Here is a 26,419-nt window from a genome sequence, read left to right as displayed (position 1 = left end):
ATCTGTGAAAATCTACAGAATTCTTTAGTAAAATCTATCAGCTTCCCACATAAAGCAGCAATTGTTCAGGGTGGGCTGATTTTTTTTCCTTATGAGTTTGAGATCACAGAAAAATACAAAGAAGAAAGTTTATTCCTTAGTGCTATAGTATGTAATCAGCTTTTAAGCAGAATTCCCTATTGTTTTCAACAGAGAATTCTCTTAAATTATGAGACGTTACAGCCATTTAAAGTGAATTCTGTACCATTTCAGGGAACTGACATATATGAAATAAAACAAAATAAGAAAGACAAGTACATGACAACTGAGTTTGCAACCCACTCTTGTGGCATGCACAGATATAATGGCATGCATTTTAAAAGAGATATGAACAAAAGTGCCTATGCACTTTTGCACATGCCCAGTTTAGATGTACATTTCTTCCATTGCACACATCCAAACTTAGTTTGTGCAGATTGAGGGATCTGCAAGTCTGAATTGGACATGCACAAAAATGCATACAAAAATTTGGGTCAACGTTTGCAGCGTTCTGATGGTTCTGAAACTACTGGCATGCGACACAGGATGAGGATTTCATTTATGTAATGTCAAACTAAAAACCATGAATACATTTCATTTAAGATTAATGAGTACTCTGTGTGTATGTGTGTGTGTGTTTAAACATACTAAAGAAACAAAAGGAACAAAAAGCGTAGTCTGAAGAAAAAACAGTGGCTATGTTAAATGTGTCCATTTAAGAAAAATGTCATAAAAAATATCTCAGATAAAGGGAATTGTTCAGCCTGCATCTGTGAAAAGCAAAGTACATTCACCAAAGCTAAAACAAAATAATAGGCAATCCCTGAATACACTTGATTTACAGTGTTAATTACAAAATATGCAAAATATAAAGATCTGCCACACATCTCTCTATCTATACACTTCTTGCTCACATAAGCAGAAGTACAAAATACTAGCACAGAAAATGACTGGGTATTAAATCAAACCATCCTACAATACATTTTGTATTAAATTCAACATATTGGAGATCTTCATGTAAAGGAATCTCATCCCAAGTCTCCACCCTTACCCAGACTAATCTTTTCAGCTAACAGAACAACAGCCGCGTTAGTCTGTATTCGCAAAAAGAAAAGGAGTACTTGTGGCACCTTAGAGACTAACCAATTTATTTGAGCATAAACTTAAGCTGTAGCTCACGAAAGCTTATGCTCAAATAAATTGGTTAGTCTCTAAGGTGCCACAAGTACTCCTTTTCTTTTCAGCTAAGGCACTGTGATATACAACATAAGTGCATGGCAACACTCTACTATTACCCAGGCAAAAATTTTTGTGTGTACTGCAAAAACCTATCTTATGTTTTTAAAAATGCATTACTGTTTTGAATTTGAAATCTGTTAGTTGATTATCATCTCCAAAAATAAATATTCCCACAGATAGAGGTCAGTGGTTGCCTGAAATTGCATCAGTTAATGTCTGTATAGTAGAATCCACTGCTCCTCTGGGACTGCTTTGTCATTTTATCAGAGTGATTACTAACATAGTAGTTTCAGCATAGGACACCACAGCTTTCAGTGCTCAAATTTGCTATCAGGTATCCTATTTCTACTTATTTTATTCTGTACATTGCCTTTTGCTATTGAAATGTAGCTCATAATTTCTCTTTTTAATTACCTTTTCTATTCTGAGGGCAATGCTATTATTTTTCAAACTTATATAACGATAGACCCTTACTAGCAAGCCATTAAATCCTTTAGATTGTTTTACACATTGCTCTGTTAAGCAGTTAATATTCACTAGGAAATCAGCCTCAGAGCACTGAAATTAGTTTAGAGGTTGCATGCTTTTAATTTCTTAATATTTCATTACGTATTAGCAACTGATGCACATTTTTATAATGTGTTTGATCATTACTCTTAAGAGTATGCTTTCTCAGCTCTTCTGAGAAAATCTGCATTCTAAATAGCAATGTTCAGTAAACTCATTTTTTTTGTTTATTTTAAATAGCAAACAGACCTATCATGTATCCAACACAATTGGAATAATACCACTATATGCATCTTTAGTTTTAAAAGCACCCTGTGGAATGGTATACTAATGTAATGATCTTATATAATTAATCAATCAGCAACCTGCATAAATACTATCAGCATTGTTTGCGTTTTTTCTTTGCTTTTTGAACCCCGCTGCATTTCTATTTCTCTATAAAAATGATCTTTACTTTGCTCTCCAGCAACATCTACTGGAACATCAGTAAAATGCTGCTATTTATATTAATCATGCAGTTAACGTTTAATAGGGCAGAGTAAGCCTCTGCCAAAATGAGAGATAAATGACGTGCAATTCAGTTTTAAACAGAGTTACTACTACTGGCTTAAGCTGCCAGAGTTGCACCAAGCCTTTGACCTCTCAGATCTGCTGTCTCATAAGGATGTATAATAACTGACTAAATGATATGTAAAGTTAACCTATTATCAAGGCTTAGCTTTTATGTTATTAACATCATTAAGACAGCATGAAGGCATCCTTTTAAAACACTACATAAGGAATAGTCAGATTCTTTCAAGTTTGAGATACAAAAAAAATCACTCCCCTCCTTTTTAACTTAGAAATTATAAGCATAGCAGAGGTTGATCGGACATGCAGTTATACAGGTTTGAAGTGAGAAGTAGCTTTAGTTGAAAGAATTTAAGTGAAATTTTTGGAAAAAAGATACTGCTATGGTCGTGGCCCTTGCAAAGTTTTAAACTACATTAAGTTGAATAAAATTTCACATGTGAATCAAGGAATATTCCTGACAAATCCCTAAGAAAGTTTTTGATATTTTGCCTCATTTGGAGTTTCCTACAATGTGCTACGGGGTCTAGTGCACACCTTCAAATATGGGGCAATTTGCATGGATATCTCCCACTGAAGTTAAGGAAATAATGCATATGAATCCCTGTACGTTGATGAAAGGGAGACTAGAACTCCCTGGGGATTCGATCCCATTCATAGATACATGGTGGCTTGTTGCTGCCTATCTTGTAAAATCAGTTATGTGAATGTACGCCCAAAGCGTCACCGCTGATTTTTACAAAATATATGGTGATGGGCACCCGTGTATTATAGCATTAGTGTAAACTTGCATAAAGACAAATAACTTGTCTATCAAATTTATTAATTTCCTTCTGCATTGTGCCTATTTATAGGTCAACAATGCTACAATCTAGCTGTCAAATACGGTTTACTTCACAGTAACTTATAAAGTTATCTTTTTATATCTCTCTTTCCAGTGGCAGTTTAATTTACTAATATACTTTTACACATAGGTAATCCTGACAATTACATGCTGTTTGCTTTTTTTAAATCACTAATAAAGATCTGACTATCAAGAGAGGTTAATGGAATCTTTGCATTACCATGGAGAGAAAAAGAATAATCCTGCGGTTTATAGAATACTATCCCTCTTATTCAAAAAAGTCTTAGGTCATGCACACTGACAATGATTATAAAATGCAGGAGCATAGGATTCCAAAAAATTAATGAGGAACTGAAACAAAGATCCCAATAGCTAAACATTTTAGTCATCATAAATGGAGAAAGCTTAGGTAACATATATATTCCTATTTTTACATAATTTAATTGTGAAATTACTTTTTGTCTTTAAATCCCTTTCAACCATCACACTAGTTATGCAACCTAAGGCATGTTTCTGAAAACTAGGGACACTAAGGTTTATAATTTTATTTCAGACACACAGCTTAAAGTTCAGACCTTTTGACTATAATTAGTCCATCTCAATAACTGTTATACGGAAACCCCTTTACAGTAATCCAGGTGTACTTGTGAACAGCACTTCCAGAGTTAACTCCATTTGACAATTGACAAATTCATCATTCTAATTTGGGGATTGCTTTACTAAACACGGGTGCAGTTTATGAGTTTTAGTTCCATATTTCATTCAGGACGGTACTTAATCTCTATTAACAGAACATAAACATGAACTAGGTTTTACAATATGTCTAAAGGGGCATAGCTATTCTTCTGACGAAACGTCAGGCAAACAAATCACTATCACCGCAACAAACTCCTCTCTAGATTTTACTCTAAACCTCAAATAATTATAATTAATTGTGTGTGTTCAGTTGTTAGAAACAAATTGCAGAATTTCAGGTGCCTGCAAGATTGAAAGACTAAGAGCTGGAATTAGACACTGAACAGCACATTGAGATTCCCCCTTAAAACACTGAATTCAGCCTTATGCAAAGTCCTGCTTGCATAAAAGCTGCATTTTCTATTTCCAGTCTCCCATGCACTGAAATAAAACAGAAGGACAAACATTCAGTGTAAATGCAGCTTCTACACAAATCCATTTGCAATTGAATTTACAGCATGTTCCAATACATCACAATTATTACAGGTACTTTGCATCTTGAACGAAAGGAAGCCGATACAAGATCCCTGCTGCTCTTTGCTGCAGATGCTTTCCTCAGTTACAAAATGATGAAAATCTACCGATTTGACTAAGCCACTCTGTAAAACACTCAGATTCAGACACTTCTTACCTGCCTCAGTTGAAGGCTTCCTTCCCTTGTTAGCAGTATGAAGCATCTCTAGCCTTCCCAGTCCTCACCACCAGCCTCAAATTGCACAGCTAAGTCCCTTTTTTTGCAAGAAAATGCTTATTGAAAGTGATTAGTTTGTGTTGTCCCTTTTAAGTCCCTCCTGCAAGAAGGAGCAGGGGAGCGATGTGACGCCACCTTTTAATCTTTTGCAAGAGTGAAAAGGCAGAAAAGGAGCGCTCGATCAAACTGAGCTTCACACATGACTAAAACTCGCCTGAGAGGCTGCAAGCTCTGGCTAAAGCACCACTAGGCGTGAGTGTAAGAACAGAGAAGAGGGGAGAGTCAATGAAATGTGACAACGTATGTGCATCAAAGGCAGGAAAAGAGAACAATAAGAGAGAGAATGAGAAAGCAATGAGAGAGAGAGAATATGAGGGAGAATAAGCATAAAGAAAAAATTGGGGAGTTTTCAAGCAAAGATTCTCAGAATAAAGCCAAAGTGTCTGGCAGCTTCTGTTTTTATCTCAGTGAGCATGACATACTGCCTCTCTCATTTAGCTACACATTCTTGTCTCTTCCTGGTTTGAAAACTGAGATAATCACAATGTGTGCCTGGTTTTTTGCCTGACTGGCATACGGTTGTGCAATATACCTGTGATTTTTTTCTTCTTCTTCCAGGGATGCATTATGTGCAAATTAGTTCACATATTCATTTGGACAGACAAAAAATGTGAGTTGCTAATTTCTACAACAATTTACAATATAGTTTAACTGGCAGATGGAACTCTGCTTATAACAGCTGACAAACTACCATTGGTAAACACAAGAATAAATACTTAATGTTGATAATTGAGTTTTACACAGTAACAAAAAAAAAATATTAGCACTGCTGAACTTGTGTGTCAAAGAGCAGGTATTACAGATATTTTCTCTCCATTCACGCTGTTGTTATTTTTACATCAAGTTAGAAGGTGGTAGGAGCGGAGGGAATCTGATCTAGGACTAATGGTATCAAACAAATCAATCAGACATTAGATCAGGTTTAGAACTTGGAAATATGATTAGGGATCAATTTTTAATTTCAGATTTGATTATTAACTTTTCTTCTAATTAGAAGTCCATGAGCAACATTCTCATATAAAGTAGGATTAGATTTCATGTAGTATGGGCTTTTAATACCCTTTTAAACATATTGTTAGAGCCTCTTATTTGATGTACTTCATTTATGCCTTCTTCAACATAAGGACAGGACCAAATCGGGCCGATGGGCAACTAGTCAACTGGCCAGTGGACATGTTCCCTGCATGCAGAGTGGATATTAGGTCATAGGAGAACTATACTGTTGCACAGAGAGGCAGGATTGAGGGGGCAATGGAAAAGTAAACAAATCCTGTCCCTGCTACAGCTGCCTCCCTGTGTCTCACTCAGCGTTTAGTAAGCATCCTAATTCTATTGAGAATAGGGAGGATGGGGCCAATGGACAGGGATTTAGGATATCTGGGTCCAGTTCCCAGCTATGTAACAGACTTTTGTGTAACCTTGGGTTTATCACATAGAGCCAGATATTTAAAGGTATTAGGGGCCTAAATGCAATTGATTTCAATGGGAGTTTAGTGGACAAATACCTGTGAAAATCTGGCCCTTAGTCTCCCCAGACTTCAGCTTCTCCATCTAAATTATTTCTTGACCCCACAGAAGGGGTTATGCAGATGAATTAATTGATGTATATGAGGGGCTAATAAGCAATGCTGATAGGAGCCATATAAATACCCAGTGTTGACCAATCTCATGATTTCAGTGTGAGTTTTACAAAGTTTGGTGTTTCTCTTACAGCTCTAGCTCCTGGAGTCCAATGACTACATGAGAATCTCAGATTTAATAATAATACAGTTCCTGGCCCCAAAGATTGAAGAGGAAAGGTTGAAAACATGAACTCTAGTGGTTCGCAAACTTGCAAGATAGAGACTCCAAATTTATTTTTAACTCTCCCATGCTTTGTAAGTCAATCTAATGGTGTTTAATGCTAGAGTTTGGCAATACCAGGTACCTAAAATAGAGAGATAATGAAGACAGATTCACTCCACTGCCTCTTGAACAGCTACCATCCCATATTTGCAACTCCAGCATATGGAATGCACTGTGGGCAAAAACATGTATATTATATGGCGTGCAGGGCAATTCTGTTGACTTCTCTTCCTGAATCTAGGCCTGTGAGCCTAGCCCAACCCAGCACATTGGTGCTCCCTCTGGTGGCCTACCAGAAACATTTCCCTGTGTTCTATAAGATTGTAGGGAAGCTATCTAGGAAATGGCTGCTCTTCATGCTTCTTGGTACTTTTTTTGTTTCCCTCTCTGGCCCCAGGAGTGACTCCTTTTCTAGCATCAATTCCCCACATCTGCTGGAAGATGCAACTGGGTAAGAGGCTGTGGGAGTATTTGTGTGTGTGTGTTATGGATGAGTGACTGACTGTACTGGTGTGTGGGGGGGTAAACTTGCAGGGAAGAGTGGCTTTGGTGAGTTGATGCGTAGGTGGCTGTAGCTGAGTGTGGGACTGGCTGAGTAGATCTACTTCAAGGAAAGGAGGAGGAGAAAAAGAGGAGGGTCATAACTGTACGTGGTACTGTACATGATTTTCTGTAAATCGTGACAGAAAATAACTAAGTTCTTATCAAAAGAGCTCACAGTCTAAAGGCACCGATACAGACTAATCTCTCTCAGATCTCTAATCTATGTTAGAAATGAAGAATGTTAAGGAGGGAGAGATTCTCTGCCTGGGGTGTTTATTTCCCACTTTCACTTCTCTCAAAACTCTACTGCTATGTTAATAAACTGACCCAGTTTGTTATTGCTGTTGTATCCATATTGGTGCCACGATATGAGAGATACCTTGTCCCTGTCAAGGAAGGCTTTTATCCTTAGATCAGAATGAGCATTTTGTATGGATCTTGGAATACACCAGGTTGCACTAAATGGGAGATATTTTTAAAAAAAAAATATCAGAAGAAAATATTCCTGGCTTTATTTACCCATTAACTCTTCACTCACAAACCTCTTAGGTCCAAATTCAGCAAGAGACTTAAACAAGTATGTGCTTAACTTCGAGCATGTGAAGTCAATCGGGCTATTCACATGCTTAGAGCTAGGCATGTGTTTAAGTACCTTGCCAAATCAGGGCCTTTTCCAAAGGTTCTGATCTGGCTGCTTGACAGTATCAGTCCAGCACTGCTGAAAGGACCAACTCCTGGAAGTTTTGACTATGCAGTTAGACTGTTCCCCTAAGCAAGGCAAGTAGAAATTGGCCCAAGAGGTTTATGACAGGCTACATATTTAGAGTAACACAAATGCAAAAGTTTTTTTATGTTTCTTAAATGTGTTTCTAGTTAAAAACTCTCAACCATTATTACAGTAGCATACAGAAATCATCCAATACCACATTAGAATAACTATTGCAGAGAAAAATTTACTAGTACTGACATTTTGCATGGAGATGTAAATATCTGATTTCTAGCCTGAGTCTTGTAGAAGTTTTCTTAGCTCTAGGGAAAACAGCTAATCAAAGCTATCTCTGAGCACTACCTTAGCAAAGCCAATTATAAGTCAAAGAGGAAGACCTCCCACTTCCTTTTCTCTCTACTATCTTAGCAAATCCAGTCTTTCTCCTTGTTTGCTCCTATTCTAGGATTTCAACAGTCAACAAGTAAGTGCTGATGCTGTGATTTGCAAACTTAAACTTACTTGAACCATGGGGGGCTTTAGGCTCACAAAACATTTAATTTCCCATGAGTAAAGGAAGATTTACTGGCATTAACATCCCTGGCATTCACCCACATCTTCTCCCAGTTACCGCAGCTTCACCATTTTACTGCTACTGAATGATTTTCTGGGCAAAATGTACTTCCAGTGCTGCCCAGCATATGAAGTATCACGACAATGTATTATGATTTAAGTAGAATGTTGACACATCGCAGTATACAAGCTGGAACTGATACACAGCAGTAAAGATAGTGCACACATACAGCATTTGATGGCATACTTTTGGGCCTGATTCAATCCTCAGGCTGTACATAGGTTCATGCCTTAAACACCACGCATTAGAAAAGTATTGTGGGTTGCAACTTGGACTTTTCACTTTTAATTCCCCTACACCGAGGAACTTCAGTGTCCACTGATATGAACAAACGTGCAGTAACCAGGGGCGGACTCTGAGACCAGAGCAGGCTCCTGGGTAGGATGCCTCATGTTTTGTGCAGCATATTTTTAAGCCCTGGAAGGGAAAGGAGAGTGGAAATGTGTGAAAAGATAGTCTGAATACAGGCCCATATTAACACTGCCTGTCAAGGTTCCTCCCCCACTCTGAACTCTAGGGTACAGATGAGGGGACCTGCATGAAAAACCTCTTAAGCTTATCTTTACCAGCTTAGGTCAAAACTTCCCCAAGGTACAAAATATTCCACCCGTTGTCCTTGGATTGGCCGCTACCACCACCAAACTAATACTGGTTACTGGGGAAGAGCTGTTTGGATGCGTCTTTCCCCCCAAAATACTTCCCAAAACCTTGCACCCCACTTCCTGGACAAGGTTTGGTAAAAAGCCTCACCAATTTGCCTAGGTGACTACAGACCCAGACCCTTGGATCTTAAGAACAATGAACAATCCTCCCAACACTTGCACCCCCCCTTTCCTGGGAAATGTTGGATAAAAAGCCTCACCAATTTGCATAGGTGACCACAGACCCAAACCCTTGGATCTGAGAACAATGAAAAAGCATTCAGTTTTCTTACAAGAAGACTTTTAATAAAAATAGAAGTAAATAGAAATAAAGAAATCCCCCCTGTAAAATCAGGATGGTAGATATCTTACAGGGTAATTAGATTCAAAAACATAGAGAACCCCTCTAGGCAAAACCTTAAGTTACAAAAAAGATACACAGACAGAAATAGTTATTCTGTTCAGCACAATTCTTTTCTCAGCCATTTAAAGAAATCATAATCTAACACATACCTAGCTAGATTACTTACTAAAAGTTCTAAGACTCCATTCCTGGTCTATCCCTGGCAGAAACCAGCATATAGACAGACACACAGACCCTTTGTTTCTCTCCCTCTTCCCAGCTTTTGAAAGTATCTTGTCTCCTCATTGGTCATTTTGGTCAGGTGCCAGCGAGGTTACCTTTAGCTTCTTAACCCTTTACAGGTGAGAGGAGCTTTCCCCTGGCCAGGAGGGATTTCAAAGGGGTTTACCCTTCCCTTTATATTTATGACACTGCCTTTGCAGTATGACTGAATGTGCGTGTCCAAGTTAAAAGTCCCCAGGGCCTGCATTTGGCCCAAAAATTGTAGCTTTATTTACAATGTGCAATTAATAAGCAAATTTGAACAATTTATTTATGTCCTCCTAAGCAACAAATAGCAATAAAAGAGCCATGGTGAATTATCATGCAAAGGAAAGAAAGAAAAAATTAAGTACAGAAGCACAGCCTTTTAGGGGATGTCTACATTGCAGTTAGGCCAGCTGACTAAGCCTCGTGGGCTCAGGCTAAGAGGCTGTTTAATTGCAGTGAAGATGTTTGGGCTTGGGCTGCAACCTGAGCTCTGGAACTCTCCAGACTCCAGACCAAGTCCAAATGCCTGCACTGCAATCAAATAGCCCCTTAGCCGAAGCCCCACAAGCCTGAGTCAGCTGGCACAGGCCAGCCACGAGTTTTTAATTGCAATGTAGACATACCATTAATTTACTTCCCACTCTGGTTACCTTAGTTCCCCCATATGCCACTGAAAAAGTTCTTATATTCTTATTAACCGTTCAATGTAGAGCTAGAGGATGAAGTTAAAAGTCCATTTGTGATTTAAAAAAAAAAAAAAGAGTGCAGTTCTGTGCATATCTTCTATTCAATTTAGGGCCTGATCCAAAGCCCACTGAAGTCAATGAAAAGGCCTTTATGGAACAGACAACATGTGCATATGACAGAACAATCACCATTAAAACATTAACACTTACTTCTTAAAGTAATTGACTTTACCATAGTTTTGGGAATATCTGGCATGTAAATTGCTGTCTAATGCAATATTGTCAACATTTTAATGGTGAGGACAATATGTGCCCAAAAACAACTGATATCTAATCCCTGGCTGGTGCCTGGAACTTTGGGGAAATTTGCATTTGAATCAAGATCAGATTTTTGCTACTTGGCACTATATCCATGATAGGCCTAAACCAGAAGCCTGAAATAGAGCAGCCCTGAGCTTTGGGAAAGTTTGGTCTTTGTGGCTCAGGCCCATGAACAGGTAGCTATACTTCCACAGAGGAGTCCTGATATAGCCATAGTGTAGCATCCTTTTTATCTTGATCTTTGCCATATGGGAAAGATATATACTGCATATTACAAAGAAAAAGTGAGAATAATTCACAAGTAAAGTACTGCATTAGAGCTTGGGCCTGTGAGCTCTTGGGAATTGAGGGCACTAAGAGCTTTCCATGATTGGATCCTAAAGCTATTCATACATATCTAAGGTCTCTGATGGCATCACATCAACTATGAGATAATACTTGAGTTAACTGGGAGGTCATCAAAGATGCAAAATTAAGATTTATATAGACCTATCCTGTAGACCACGTATTTGGTAAACTACACAAGCTCATAAAAAAGTGAGGGGGAACAACTTTTCCAAAATTCATTTGTGGTCAAAGTGTTCATCTTCCATTGCACGTTTGTATTTTTGTAAGACTACTGCAAGAGGGGGAAAATATGTTGTATATTTTGTAACAGTTTGTAACTGAGTGGAGGATTATAACATTAAAGTTGATTCAATCAATCAAAATTAAAAAAGGCTATTTGCACACTCTAGTTGGTTAACATTTTATGCTCTGCAGCCATGAAACAACTAGTTAAGATAAAAAAAAAAAAAGACATGACTTCTTAAGTATGTTTCCTCATAAAAGTCCATGGAAATAACCAATGATGTCTAAAATTAGACACACAATAACATTATATCAGAAAAAGTTATTGCTTCTTCAAATATTTATTTTCCTGTATGGAGGAAAGGGACTTGGCTCCACTTAAATTTGATGACTAAGCATATGCTATCACTTCCACTCAGTTGGATACAGGCATTGGTGAACTATTTGGTATTTTTTCTGAATGTTTTCCAGCACTGCAAATTTGGAGGCATCAGAGCATAAGCTTTATAATAAACACAAATTCTGACGTATTCCTAAGAAAAGAAATTCAGTGTTACAGATTTTAGTTTAAATATTTTTTCAAACCAGTTTGCTACAGTAGTTGCCATTTGCTGACATACTTTCCTATAACAATCAAGAAGCAATTCAAAACCTTACTTATCAGCAAGCTCTCTTTTACAATAATCTGACTGTTATTTGTGAAATCTGGGATAAAACAGTGCAATTGCAGATGCTGAATATCTTAAAAAACTCTGGAAGCTGCCAGGAAGAGATATGAACTACACTGTATATAATATGACAGAGTTACAACAAATATATATATGTATATCCTGGGAAGTGCTTGTCTTAATGTGCAACACCAAGTTCATGACATTTAAGAAACCTAATCTTGCAGAAAGAAAAAAAAATTCTCTCAACCTGCTGGATAGACTCCATATTTTCCTTCTCCTATGAATTCCATCTTCCTGATTTTAGTTTTAGTCATTTTTAAACATAAAAATAAAAGTAGTAAAACTAATTTAAAAACTGATTAAGTGCCCTGTCCTTCTTCTTGAAGTTAATATGAGGGCACCGACTTCAGTGGGAGCAGGTTCAGCTCCGGAATGGAAATCTTACACCTGTTTAAAGAAACAGGCTGAATAAAGGCTTGAGCTTCCAACCCTTACTTATGTGAGCTGTACCATTGACAAAGAGGATGACTCACATGAGTAAAGGATGCAGGGATTTGGCTTGGAGTAATAAAAAAAAGCTATGCAATATGATGCTACTCTAACTCTGATTTTATTTATTTTTTTTGCCAGAGGAAATAGATACGTGAATCCAAAGTAACATGAATGTTTAAGTCACTGGTCTTAACAGCTATGTGTTCTGTTGTTCCTCTTTTATTCATTATATTGTACTGCCCAGTGTCGGCTGTCCCAGCTTCCTATGGATTTTATCATCTTTGTGGATCATTAATGAAAAGTGATCAGTTGAAGAATGCTTATGGGGCAAAATATGATAAATCATGCAATGCCATAAATTAAATTAAAGTGCTCCCCATGATGGTTTTATCTAATTCTCACAAAAATACTCTCAAGTCACAATATTTGTTTATTTTCAGGGCCTAATCTGTTACGTTAAATGTTCTGCTATGCACTAAAAAGACCTTTGTTTTAGGCTTGTTTACTCAGCATGAAAAGTATTTAAAGAGCAATGAGGGAGGACTACTGCACTATTTCCAACATCTGCTGACATTTAAAGCACAGGAAGATGACATCAAAAATTTCTAAGCACATAAAGGGCAAGGAGGAAGAATAGTTCAGGGAATTCACATCAGGATAGACGCTTTCATCTTTAAGTCACAAGTTCAATTTTAACCTTGAAAGTAAGGACCTGAGGACACCCTGGACAGACCACTTGCTGTTAACACAAAATGGGTTTTTTTTCCTAGTGGACAGGTGTTCATGTTACATCATCTAAATGAAAGTGACAACACCCAGTTACTAGTCTGGATAGAGAAGCCGAGAACTGAGGCCCAGATTCAGCAAAGTATTAAGTATGTGCTTAATTTTACGCACATGACTTTAAGCACCACTGAATTCAGTAGGTTTACTCATGTTCATAATGTCAGAAATCTTGCTGAATTGGGGCCTGAACAAACACAGGCTGTTCTATCTTTTCTTCCCTAGACACTGAAGTATGTTGATGTGGTCAAATGGAGAGCTTATATTATACCTGTTTTGTGGATGTCACGGTTCCTCCCCCACTCTGAACTCTAGGGTACAGATGTGGGGACCTGCATGAAAAACCTCCTAAGCTTATCTTTACCAGCTTAGGTCAAAACTTCCCCAAGGTACAAAATATTACATCCGTTATCCTTGGACTGGCCGCTACCACCACCAAACTAATACTGGTTACTGGGGAAGAGCTGTTTGGACGCATCCTTCCCCCCAAAATACTTCCCAAAACCTTGCACCCCACTTCCTGGACAAGGTTTGGTAAAAAGCCTCACTAATTTGCCTAGGTGACTACAGACCCAGACCCTTGGATCTTAAGAACAATGAACAATCCTCCCAACACTTGCACCCCCCCTTTCCTGGGAAATGTTGGATAAAAAGCCTCACCAATTTGCATAGGTGACCACAGACCCAAACCCTTGGATCTGAGAACAATGAAAAAGCATTCAGTGTTTTACAAGAAGACTTTTAATAAAAAATAGAAGTAAATAGAAATAAAGAAATCCCCCCCTGTAAAATCAGGATGGTAGATATCTTACAGGGTAATTAGATTCCAAAACATAGAGAACCCCTCTAGGCAAAACCTTAAGTTACAAAAAAGATACACAGACAGAAATAGTTATTCTATTCAGCACAATTCTTTTCTCAGCCATTTAAAGAAATCATAATCTAACACATACCTAGCTAGATTACTTACTAAAAGTTCTAAGACTCCATTCCTGTTCTGTCCCTGGCCAAGACGACTACAGACAGACACAGACCCTTTGTTTCTCTCCCTCCTCCCAGCTTTTGAAAGTATCTTGTCTCCTCATTGGTCATTTTGGTCAGGTGCCAGCGAGGTTACCTTTAGCTTCTTAACCCTTTACAGGTGAGAGGAGCTTTCCCCTGGCCAGGAGGGATTTCAAAGGGGTTTACCCTTCCCTTTATATTTATGACAGTGGATAAGATGTAAGTTACTAGAATGGTCAATCTGTCATGTTTAAGTTAGTGCTATATTTCTTATTTTTAAGTGTCTGAAATATTCATAAATATTATTATTGTCACTATTATTTATTATTTGTATTACAGCAGCAACTAGATAGAGACCCCCTTAGGATCGGAGCCCTATATTGAAAAGTGCCATAGAGATGCATAGTAAAACTCAATCCTCTACCACAAAAAGTTTCCAAACTAATTTAAATAGGATACAAGTGGCTGGGTGACATATTTAAAAAGGTCAGGATACTGAGGGCCTATCCTGCTAACATTTACTCACTTAATAGTGTTTACTCATACAAGGAGTCTCTCTGAAATCAGTGGGTCTCCTCCTGTGAATAAGGGTTTGCAGGGCTGGGTCATGATGGCCTACTGTAGTGCAGTGCAATTTGTCATTTACCAATACGGGCTATTCAGGCCAAATGAAACTGAAATTCCAACCTCTGAAAGTCCCTCCCTCCCTGACACACACACACACACACACACACACACACAGTATCAATTAGTCAGTTGTTATTCTGTTTTGTGAAACAAAACATTTCATGGAAACTGGAATGACTAATATTCCAGTGCAGTAGAAGATAGAATCAAGCTTTGTTTTGTGTCCCCCTCTCCCCCTCAGAACTGATGTATGTTTTAGCATTTGAACTCATTCAACATTAAATATTTGCTTCCTGATTTGCAGTGAAGGGGAAAAAAAGTAATTTTTTCCTCCTTTGGCTTAATTACAAAGGATATACAAAGTGGTCTCACTTTTGGAAAAATCAGCTACTCTTAACAATGAGGTGTAAATTGGTGTCTGCTTAATTCTGTTCACAGTAGGAATAAAGCATAATACAATCCTCAACTCCTTAATTTTACCAGTAGAACCATAGGTACTGCACAGAAATTAACACTTTACTTGGTGTATAGAGCTATTGTCTCAAACTCGTTCAGTGCAGATTGAGGGCCATTTAACTTTATGACACATACCTATGCATGTGTGCATATTTATATACACATACACTACCCTAAAATAATTTAGACCAAATTCAGAAAGAAAAGAAAAGAAAGAGAATCAATCCCTTCCCAAAAATTGTAACCACTAAACTAGACGGGGGTGAGGGGGTGGAAACAGCCTGATTCTCAGCTACATTAGAGCAGTTTTGCACCATGCTGGTTCCACAAAGTTTTCCCAAAGCCCCCTTATCTGCATACTAAAGGACTTGTCCAGTCTAAGGGAATGTTCCAGTGGTTTCAGCTCTTATGCCACCATCTCCGAGGTACTGGCATACAGGGTGTGGTCAGAGGAAGGGAGGAGTGGCCAATGCTCTCTTATACCCAGGTGATCCCCAACTGCCACAATTGCCCAGTGTTACTACTGGAAACGAATGGTTGCTCTGGCATCAGAAACACATCATCTCCCTTCCTTAAAAATATCCTGTGGATTGTGTAAAGGTGTGTTAAAGCCCCTCCAAACTGCACTCAGGATCTGTTAGCATTCTGTTTTCTTCAGACTTTATGAAATTCCAGTGACTGGTTTCTTGATGCTAGGTATGTCTATACAACACAAAGCAAGTAAAGGTTATATGAGAGATGAAATAAAGTCCTCCATTTCTAATCCAGTAAATCTCAAAATTAAAATTGTGGACATAAGAACAGCAAATTATATTGTCACTTATTTAGTTATGCTAAGATCGTATCAGAAATCTGGGGCTGTAATAAACATTAAGGAGGAAGGGGGTTGGGAACAAGTCTTCACTAATGGCTGTGCACTCTTCAACCCACACATTATTCTGCAACATCTGTTTTTGGCTGTAGGATCAGACTGGAAATTATGCGTTTTCTTATGACTCCGAATATTTTCTATCTTCTGTTACCACCGAGGCTGCTCCACTCTAACCGTATCTCAGCAGTCAGACCTGCTGCCAATATGTGACCCAAGCCATCAAAATGGATGACAAATAACCAAAAAACTGGACACCCATTCTTTGATCAGCATTGCATACTACTTTACAGATTTTAGTTCACAGTTTATAGATAACAAATGTGGACTTTGTAATTATAAAAATGATTCTTAAGGATGTTTCTACACTATGTGAATAAAATAAATATTTTTTGCAGTCAATTTTGGGGCATGGAGAGGGGGGCCCTTGCCCAGGTTCCTATTTACAATTTATTTTGCATCTCCCACTCCCCATTATACAGTTAAGTCAGCTCCATCTCTCCACCCCATTCCCAACCCAGCTGGTAGCAGTGCAATTGAATCAGTCCTCCCACATACACACCCACACACTTTACACCACCCTGCTACTAATGCCATTCAGTTAGCACCTGCCCCGCGTTCCCAATCCATCTGGTGGTACCAATACAATGAAGTACCCTATGCAGTTCAATAGGCCAACTACATTTAGCCCCCTCCTGTCACGGTTCCTCCCCCACTCTGAACTCTAGGGTACAGATGTGGGGACCTGCATGAAAAACCTCCTAAGCTTATCTTTACCAGCTTAGGTCAAAACTTCCCCAAGGTACAAAATATTACACCTTGGACTGGCCGCTACCACCACCAAACTAATACTGGTTACTGGGGAAGAGCTGTTTGGACGCGTCCTTCCCCCCAAAATACTTCCCAAAACCTTGCACCCCACTTCCTGGACAAGGTTTGGTAAAAAGCCTCACCAATTTGCATAGGTGACCACAGACCCAAACCCTTGGATCTGAAAACAATGAAAAAACATTCAGTGTTTTACAAGAAGACTTTTAATAAAAAATAGAAGTAAATAGAAATAAAGAAATCCCCCCTGTAAAATCAGGATGGTAGATATCTTACAGGGTAATTAGATTCCAAAACATAGAGAACCCCTCTAGGCAAAACCTTAAGTTACAAAAAAGATACACAGACAGAAATAGTTATTCTATTCAGCACAATTCTTTTCTCAGCCATTTAAAGAAATCATAATCTAACACATACCTAGCTAGATTACTTACTAAAAGTTCTAAGACTCCATTCCTGTTCTGTCCCTGGCCAAGACGACTACAGACAGACACAGACCCTTTGTTTCTCTCCCTCCTCCCAGCTTTTGAAAGTATCTTGTCTCCTCATTGGTCATTTTGGTCAGGTGCCAGCGAGGTTACCTTTAGCTTCTTAACCCTTTACAGGTGAGAGGAGCTTTCCCCTGGCCAGGAGGGATTTCAAAGGGGTTTACCCTTCCCTTTATATTTATGACACCTCCTTTCCCCCAATATTATTAATTTAGGTTAGGCCCTGCCACTCTGCAGGTCTCCATTGCTGCTGCCTCCAAAGAGGTCCCTGCCGCTCCTCTCTCCCCTCATCCCTATAGGGAGCACAGAGCAGAATCCCAGTTGCCCAGGAGGACACAGAGTTGTCCATGAGGGTAGGGGGAAGCCAGAATGTCCAGGCTTGGTGAGTACAGAAGTGAAGCCTGCCAGCCTGTGAACAGCTCAGAGCCCACTACACTTCCTTCCCCTGCCATTGATGAAAGGTAAAGTGACTTACCCTGCTGGCTGTGTCCTCTCCCCACTCCACCCAGAAAAGCTACTGGCTCCCATATTCCCTGCCTGGGGCTGTCTCTCTGAGTCGGGGGTCCAGAAACGGGGTCGGGGGTCCAGAGCTTCTCAAATAGGGTCATCTTCTCCCTCAGCCCCGCTGTTGCTGCTCCCTTTCCCACCAAAAAAATACCTCAGTTTGCAGGGGAGCAGGGCAGGAAGGGAGGGGTCAGGTGGGATGCGGGACTTAAGCACTGGAGAGTGATTGCCTTTAGAGTGAAATTTTATTAAGAGCCACCACTTTCATACAGCTCTAGGAAAGAAATTGGAGTACTCGACTGCATAATAGGCTGCCCTATATACCAAATTAAAGGCCAAGATTTCAAACACCAACCTATTTTTCATAGCAACAACAAATAAAATAATTGGTCATGTGACGAAGGAGCAAATAGTATGGTGGGCTCCTCAGATGATAGGATAGCCCAGGAGTGGGCAAACTTTGTGGCCCAAGGGCCACATCTGGGTATGGAAATTGTATGGCAGGCCATGAATGCTCACGAAATTGGGGCTTGGGGTGCGGCAGGGGGCTCTGGGCTGGGGCAGGAGTTTGGACTGCGTGATGGGGGAGGTGAGGGCTCCGGCTGGGGGTATGGGCTCTGGGTTGGGGCTGGGGATCAGGGGTGCAGGAGGGTGCTCCAGGCTGGGACTAAGGGATTTGGAGGGTGGGAGGGGGATCAGGGCTTGGGCAAGGAGTTGGGGTGCAGGAGGGGGTCAGGGGTGTAGGCTCCAGGCAGCGCTTACCTCAAGCAGCTCCCAGAAGCAGTGGCATGTCCCCTCTCCGGCTCCTATGCAGAGGCTCAGCCAGGCGGTTTAGTGTGCTGCCTCATCCACCGGCGCTGCCCCTGCAGCTCCCATTGGCCATGGTTCCTTGCCAATGGGAGCTGCGAGGGCGACACTTGCAGAGGAGGCAATGTGCAGAGCACCCTGGCTGCTCCTACGCATACGAGCCAGAAGCGGGACATGCCACTGCTTCCAGGAGCCATGTGAAGCCAGTCCCTGGCTGAAGCACCGGTGCGGGGCAAGCCCTGGACCCGCTCCCTGGCAGGAGCTCGCGGGCCATAGTTTGCCCACCCCTGGGCTAGCCAATATTTCATTCTACTCTGAGTTAAAGGAATGCAAATTTCATCTTGGGGGACAGCAAAAGTGATATAGGGCATACAGAAGCAGGATCCAAAAAGTTATGGAATGCAGTTTGACTCACAGGATGCGCCTTCTAAGGCTAGAGAGGAGAGCAATCTTTTGATGTAAACCAGAAATTGGCAACGTGTGAACTGAGAAAGAGCTCCAGAAAAGATAGAAAACAGCAAGATCATCTGGATAGCCATTGTTGCCTTGATGGCACATGGAAAACCAGAAGAACTCAGCAAGGCTAAATGATCAAAAATAGATGCCAAAGGGCCAACACTAATGGTAATCCAGTAGCCTCAGTCATCAGCATGACAACACTGCAAGATGCCTGAAGAAACAGACAGTTTTTTTCCTTCAAGTGTCAGGTATAGATTGTGAGCTCTGCTACTGCACAAAAAGAAAAATTAACACAACCTTATGGCAGAGAGCAATGGGTTCACAGTTGTACAGTTTGCTGCAAAATGGCAAAACATGTTGGAATACAAGAAATTAAATCCATTTAAACAAAACCAATAGATCATGGGGTTTCTTTCTTTCCCCCTTCCTTTAGAATAGAGAATCAAATATCTGGGATTATACTGACTTCAATTGATCATTGTTGAAGACAAAACTGGAATTTATTCTATATTTGACTCAAAGCCAATCAGAATTGAAAGCTTCAAATTAAATCAACTAACCAGTAAAAATTAAATATCTCATTACAATCTAATTTTCCTGCTCGCTGATTGGTTTAATTCTTCTGGGCTTGAAGCAGATGAAAAGGAAAAATGTCTCAGAGCCTGAACAACAGAGGGAGACAGAAACAAATAATCTGTACAAATGTACTAGAACAACATACAAACAAGAAAATGTAACAAGATCCTTGTTTGAGTCATCTGTGCTTTCACAGTTTGACCACAAGGAGCTCTTCCAATATCTTGACTAAATGTCCCAGACTTTGAACATTTATTGGGGCTCTATCTCAACTAATTCCCTTGTCTAACAATAAACTTGAGTTATAACTTCAACAAAGTCTTCCATATTCTTCTGTTGTATGTATATTGCAGAAAGCAAGAGTGTGGGCAATCTTCCAGATTCTAAAAATATTGTAGTTATACATACGTAGTCCCTGACTGCAATTTCTGAGTCTGCTCTGTTTGCTCATTCAGTGACACACTGGAACATGACTATGCCAGAGAGGGATTTATTATTCTGGGTAGTATGTAAGAACTGCCCGTTGAGGATGACGGGAATGAGAAAGCCCTGACTTAATTTAATCTTTCCAGTCTGTGCTTTCACGTGACAGATGCTATCTACTCCCTCATCAAACAATCACTCAGTAGTAGAGAGGTTGCATCTACCTCAAGTACTGTCCAGAACCCAAAACAAAGCAGCAACAATTGTAATGTATAGACAGGATATCTTCCTTAGAAGTCAAATATATCAGTATGCACAGCTCCTTCTTAATGACTATGCACACAGCAGAGTCATGCACAGAAACAACACTTTGTATAGTCGCATGACAATAAGCAAATATGGACTATGTTTCTCTGTCATTTGGGGATCTGATTTGCGACTGGGCATTAACTCAGTTTCTCATTTTCCAGAAAACGTTTTGATTTTGTAATTTAATTTGTGGACAGAAAGAGGTAGATGTCTTTACTACTAATTTTTGAGCTCACAATTAATTTTTGCATGCAAAAATATAGGTGCAGTAATTTGCAGATACAAAACTGTATCAACAAAACCAGAGACCAGCACTGAAAGCTGAGCTCTCAAAATTCAGTAGGATGGTGTTTAAAAAAAGTATTTTCATTCATTTAGTCATTAGGAGACAATCTATTCTAGCTGACCAATTGCACAACTAGGTGTCAGGAAATTGGGTTCTAATCCCATCTCTGATTCACTGTAGGAAGATGAGGAAGTCAATTAAGTGCTATGTGCTTGAGTTTCTCCATCTGTAAAATAGCGATATGATACTTACCTACCTCACAGCCTTAATTGTGATGTTTTAATAGTTAACACTTGCACAGAACTTTGATGTTATTCATTATTATTTGGCTAAATTGTTACTTAATGTGCCTTTAAAAAAATCACAGTGTGCACTTGTTCCAGTGTGGTTTTTTAAAATTATTATTAATGCCACACGCACGAGAGTGCCCACTCAGTAGATACAGCTCTGACCACACTGGAGAAAGGTTTTATTCCAGATATATGAATACACTAGGGAAGCTAGACATTGACATGATACTTCACAGGGAAGCTGAAAGAGGAGACGCTGGGAACAAAACCACAAAACAATTACTTGAAAGGACCTTTTTGCGCTCTGCTCACAATATCTGTGAGCATCTGCCTCCTCAGAGCAGTGAAAAACTGATTGGAAGAGGTGGAAGGGAGAAAGAGAGAAGTACTTTTTAAAGCATAAATGCCTTATATCGGTTTATTGGTTTCTTCCTCTTCATATTTTCTTTAAATCTTTGTCCTGAACATGGGTATCTCTGCTCCTAAATACTCAGTTTTATATCAGAATTGTTTTTACCCTATTTGAATAGCACCCCTCTGGTCTAATAGTCTGACTACACCGTACATTAGCACTGTCTCTCTTTCAATCAGTTTACACCAGTGTGAAATGAGAGTCGGGTCATGGAGCATTACAACATGGTAAGGATATGACTACAGTTTCCATCACATTTTAACTATTAGCACACTGATAAGATTCTCTTTTTATTGATCAGGATGGTTTACCACTTCATAAATTTGCTTTTATGAAATGATGCTAAAAAAAAGTGAAAATACATACAGTTATGCCTAAGAGGGGTTCCTAAAATATTCTTGAAACTGTACTAGACATTAAATGGTATTTTGGCCAACACCGCAACTGCCTTGAGAAAAGGCAAGTTTCATTTCTAGACCAGTGACAGGTCTTCTATACCTAAAAATGCCAAGGCTTTAAAAGTGTGTATCTCTTAGCCCTGCATAGGGTGACCAGACGTCCTGATAAAATCGGGACTGTCCCGATTTTTAGTTCTTTGTCCCGCGTCTCGATATTGCGGCTTTGGCCACTCCGGCGGTTTTTTTTTTTTTTTTTTGCTTTGGCAACTCCGGCCGCTTTTTTTGCTTTCTCCATGTGTCCCGATATTTTATCTGTTTCATCCGGTCACCCTAGCCCTGCAAGACTAGAAACAGGAACTTTATTACATTGGGAAGGAGAGATTCACAGCTTCACAACAGTAACAACAGTACTTGCCTCAAGCATTGGATGGGCCTTAGATGTCAGACATCAGTAAGTTTCCATTGATCAAGTCCCTTAGGCACTTCAAAATCTGCCATTGAACATGTGCACAGCCACCTGTATCCTGACACCCAGGCACCTAAGCTAATGCCTAAGCCCCAGTGGGATCCTCAAAAAAGACATTCCCTTGCCTTTCTCACCTGATCCAGTAGGCATTCTCAGAGGCCACCTTACAAGCTGGACCCTGCAACAAACACAGGAGGAGGAGGAGGCGGAGCTGTTGCCCTACTTATAACCTTTAGTTGCATGGTTAGAGCACGCACTGAGGATGTGGGAGATCTGTGTTCTCATCACTGCCTGAGGTATAGCAGGGATTTGAATCCACATTTCTAGAGAATGCCCTATCCATTGGGTTTCTCAATCTCTCATGGTGAGGACATTCCACTTTGTAAGTTATTAAACAGAGATTTGATCTTGAGTCTCTCACATCCCAACTGAGTGACCTAAGCACTGGACTGTAACAGTCAGTCTCACTCTCTCTCTGGTCCAATGAATATTTAATTATTTATACAAAGCGGAACTGCTTCAACAGGAGAGATTGAGATCGACTCACCGCAGAACCTCCCAGAGTCCAACAGTTGGAGTCTCCTGAGATGGGTATTCAATCCCTCCTCTACATGAGGCAGATTTCTAACTAGTAGCCTAAAGTTTAGGGAGTGGTCACTAACACCACTTTTTGTCAGAAAGAGCTAAGGTACCTAATTCCATGGCTCTGAATCCCAGATGGAGATAAGGTGCCTCCCTCTGACTCACACTAAGGTGCTTAGCTTTCTTTGAGGGGTGGAGCTGAGGCCACACCCCCTCCTTGGCATTTCCTACTGGCTAGTTTAGGCCACTGCCTGCTCAGCTTATTGGCTATTCTCAGGCACCTAACCGTCCCCAGGCATTTTACGGCTAGCCTGACTGCGTAACTTGGGGCTGTGGATTCCACTAGGTAGCAGGCAACCCAAAATAGGTGTTGTAATGCTGATCCTTTGTGAATTTAGCCTGAGGTGTTTTACATTTTTTTGGACCAAAATCCTCAACAGGTACAAATCACAGAGCTCCACTGAAGTCAACAGAGCTACACTGATTTACAACCAGTGAAGATGTCATCTATTAGTCCTAGGGCTTGTCTACACTGGCACTTTACAGCGCTGCAGCTTTCTCGCTCAGGGGTGTGAAAAAACACGTCCTTGAGCGCTGCAAGCTTCAGCGCTGTAACATGCCAGTATAGACAGTGCACCAGCGCTGGGAATCGTGCTCCCGGCGCTGGTAGCTACGTCCCTTGTGGAGGTGGGTTTTTTAGAGTGCTGGGAGAGCTCTCTCCCAGCGCTGTGCTGCGACTACACAAACCATGTTAAAGCACTACCACGGCAGCGCTTTAATATTGCCAGTGAAGACGTGCCCTTAATTTTTCTCTTCCTCTGAGACCTGTACAGTTCATATCATGTAACTGAGGCACCTGGTTTTACTAGCAGAAGGGAAACAAGAAGCAGATACTATTTTTTTAATTCTCTCAAACATCTCTAAAATTGGTTCTGCAGAATATGCAGGATACATGAGATACATGTTAGAAAAGCAAATAAATACTTAATTGGCTTTTTAAAAATTGTTAACTGCTAATTTTTAAACACCAGGCTAATATTGAGGTGTATAATTAATAGTGAGAAATCTAATTTCAAAGCTAGCTACACTGTAAAACAAGCTACATTTTAAAATATTGATGACATTAAAACTATTAAAGTTACATAACAAATCTAGGATACGTAACATTTAAGTGAATGCTTCCATACAGTGTATGTCCCCATATGTTCTCAATTTTCAAATGTTGTGTTTCTCTGAAAATATGACACTGATATGGAGGCCTAAAAATTCCTTTTGGGGCACTTGAGAAATTTGCATTTATAGCAAATGAAATGTAATGATTTATTGCAAAGTTTATATATTGCTTTCCCTACTTTGAAACTAAACTGAAGCAGCTCAGTGAATGAGCAAATAAGGGATCTTCTCTGAAGGGCTCCAATGGTGTGGGTGACACTTTTCTTGTCTTCCCAGAGGTAAAGTGTGTCATATCCTCAGTATTTACAATCTCTACCAGCCTAGAAAGCTACAGGCTATTCCCAGAGCAGGATATCTCACATTCACACATGCTTCTTATGTGCTACGAGTCTAGTCTCCCCCTCCTTTTTTTTCCAAAGTTTATATAATAAAAAAATGAGTAGAAAGAACATGCATACTCAATAAATTTATCCCCAAGAAATAATTAAAATAGTTCAGACTGCAATTTTAGTTTGTCTATAGCTAAGAAAAGCAAGATGTTCAAGAACTGTTCCTAGAATCCACACTTAGCATGACACCCTGACCCTATTGAATTCAATGGCTAAAGTCCCACTGACTTCAGTGGGGACAAGTTTTCACTCTCAGTCCTTACTCAGGCAAAATCATCTGTGAAGTTAGAGTTAGTTTTGTCTGAGTAGGGATCAGGCCACCATTGAAAAGGCTATGTTAAAAGTGCACTGAACGTGCCACAAAGCTACACACACAGTGCGTCACTGGAATGAGATGACATTTTTGATAAACAGTCGGATCATCACAATACTGTGTATGCTTGTATTGCTTTGAAGACTTTGTTTTGGTCATTACTGGCGTTTTTTTATTGTTAATATTATCTCTATGAGCAAGAGGAATGAATGACTACAGAATAAACTAAAAAGAAACTAATTTCAGATTGCTTTCAGTTGAGATGACTGCAGGGATAGCTCCAGCATTTGACATGTTATAATGGGAATATTTATATTGCTATCTTAGGGCATGTGTACGCTTGAAATGCTACAGTGGCACAGCTGCATGCACCGCTTAAGTGCTTCAGTTTAGACACTAGCACCGCCGAAATGAGGGGTTCTTCCATTGGCATAGGTAACCCACCTCCCTGAGAGGGGATAGCTAGGTTGACAGAAGAATTCTTCTGTTGACATAGTGCTGTCTACACTGGGAGTTAGGTCAGCTTAACTATGGCAGTTGGGGTGTGGGTTTTTCACACCCCTGAGAGACCTAGTTAAACCAAATTAATTTTCTAGTGTAGACCAGGCCTTATTTTTATGAGGCAAAAAATTAAGAATTTAAAAGGCAGAAAGCACTATATACCTAGGATTCTCACCCAAGAAGAACAGATTGCATAACAGATTACAAAAGAGATGCAGAGGTCAAAGAAAATGTATGGCTACATTTAGTTGATTTTAAAATAAAAGTGATCATACCGTATGTATATTTTCCAGTAGTTTGTAGGCGGTACAGATCTAAGCTAAAGCTGTAGTGTAGGTGCAGTTCACTGAACCATATGCTGCTTTTCTTAAGTAACCCGTTCTACAAAAAATAAATATCTTGTGACAGAATGTTTTGACAGCTAAAAAAGATTTAAATTTTTTGAATGCATTTGACTGAAAGGCAAAAATGTTAGGTAGATGTTAATTTAACAGATGTCAAGTTTTGCATCATCACCCTGAAACACGCAATTTCTGGCAAGCCTTCTTGCTGCATTACAACATGAAATCCTATGAATTCCACACGGATATGCCTTTCACAAACTTCCAACTTTCATTTTCATTCAAAGAAAAATATCTGAACTTTCTGTGGGAAGATGCTAACACCTGGTTATAGTTCCGGCAGATGCAAATAAATGCATGCAGAGATAATGCAACTGATACCTTTTTAGGTGAACTTTTTATTAAAAATGACCCGTTTTTCTGTAATTCTTATCGTAACTGTTTGAGATTATCTACTTCTACCCTTACACAATTTTACAGATCAAATAAGGACAAAACACCTACATTATTTTAAGAGGCATACTGTTTCCTAACACATCAATTTTATTATAATTTAATATCTTAAGACTACTGGAATTTGATGTTTAGTATTCTAGTATGTACAGTATAGCATGAAATATAACAGAATATGAGACTAGAATTTACAGTCATTCACAAAAGTGGTTCCACTTAAATGAATGGGAAATATGCTCCTAAATCACTTTTGGAAATCTGATTTGTAGGCATCTAAATACAAATTTAGGAGCCTAATT

The 26,419-nt window shown here is 39.6% G+C and overlaps 1 protein-coding gene across 10 annotated transcripts in view; it reads right to left on the bottom strand.

Annotated features, from left to right (window-relative positions):
* The window catches only part of TENM2 (teneurin transmembrane protein 2), a 1,082,027-nt gene that overhangs the window by 566,658 nt on the left and 488,950 nt on the right, over nt 1-26,419 (bottom strand). For 2 of the 10 annotated variants that reach the window (XM_073355934.1, XM_073355935.1), the window contains exon 1: nt 4,545-4,855. The exons of the other annotated variants lie outside the window; for them this stretch is intronic. In XM_073355934.1, coding sequence (XP_073212035.1) covers nt 4,545-4,590 — 46 coding nt within the window. In that variant the 5' untranslated portion in view covers nt 4,591-4,855. Of the gene's footprint in view, nt 1-4,544; nt 4,856-26,419 lie in introns of those variants that run through there. 10 annotated transcript variants of the gene reach the window in all.

This window comes from Lepidochelys kempii, chromosome 8 (genome assembly GCF_965140265.1).
Source record: "Lepidochelys kempii isolate rLepKem1 chromosome 8, rLepKem1.hap2, whole genome shotgun sequence".
In the NCBI taxonomy this organism is placed as follows: Eukaryota; Metazoa; Chordata; order Testudines; family Cheloniidae; genus Lepidochelys; species Lepidochelys kempii.
This window is presented reverse-complemented; position numbering and strand designations above follow the sequence as displayed.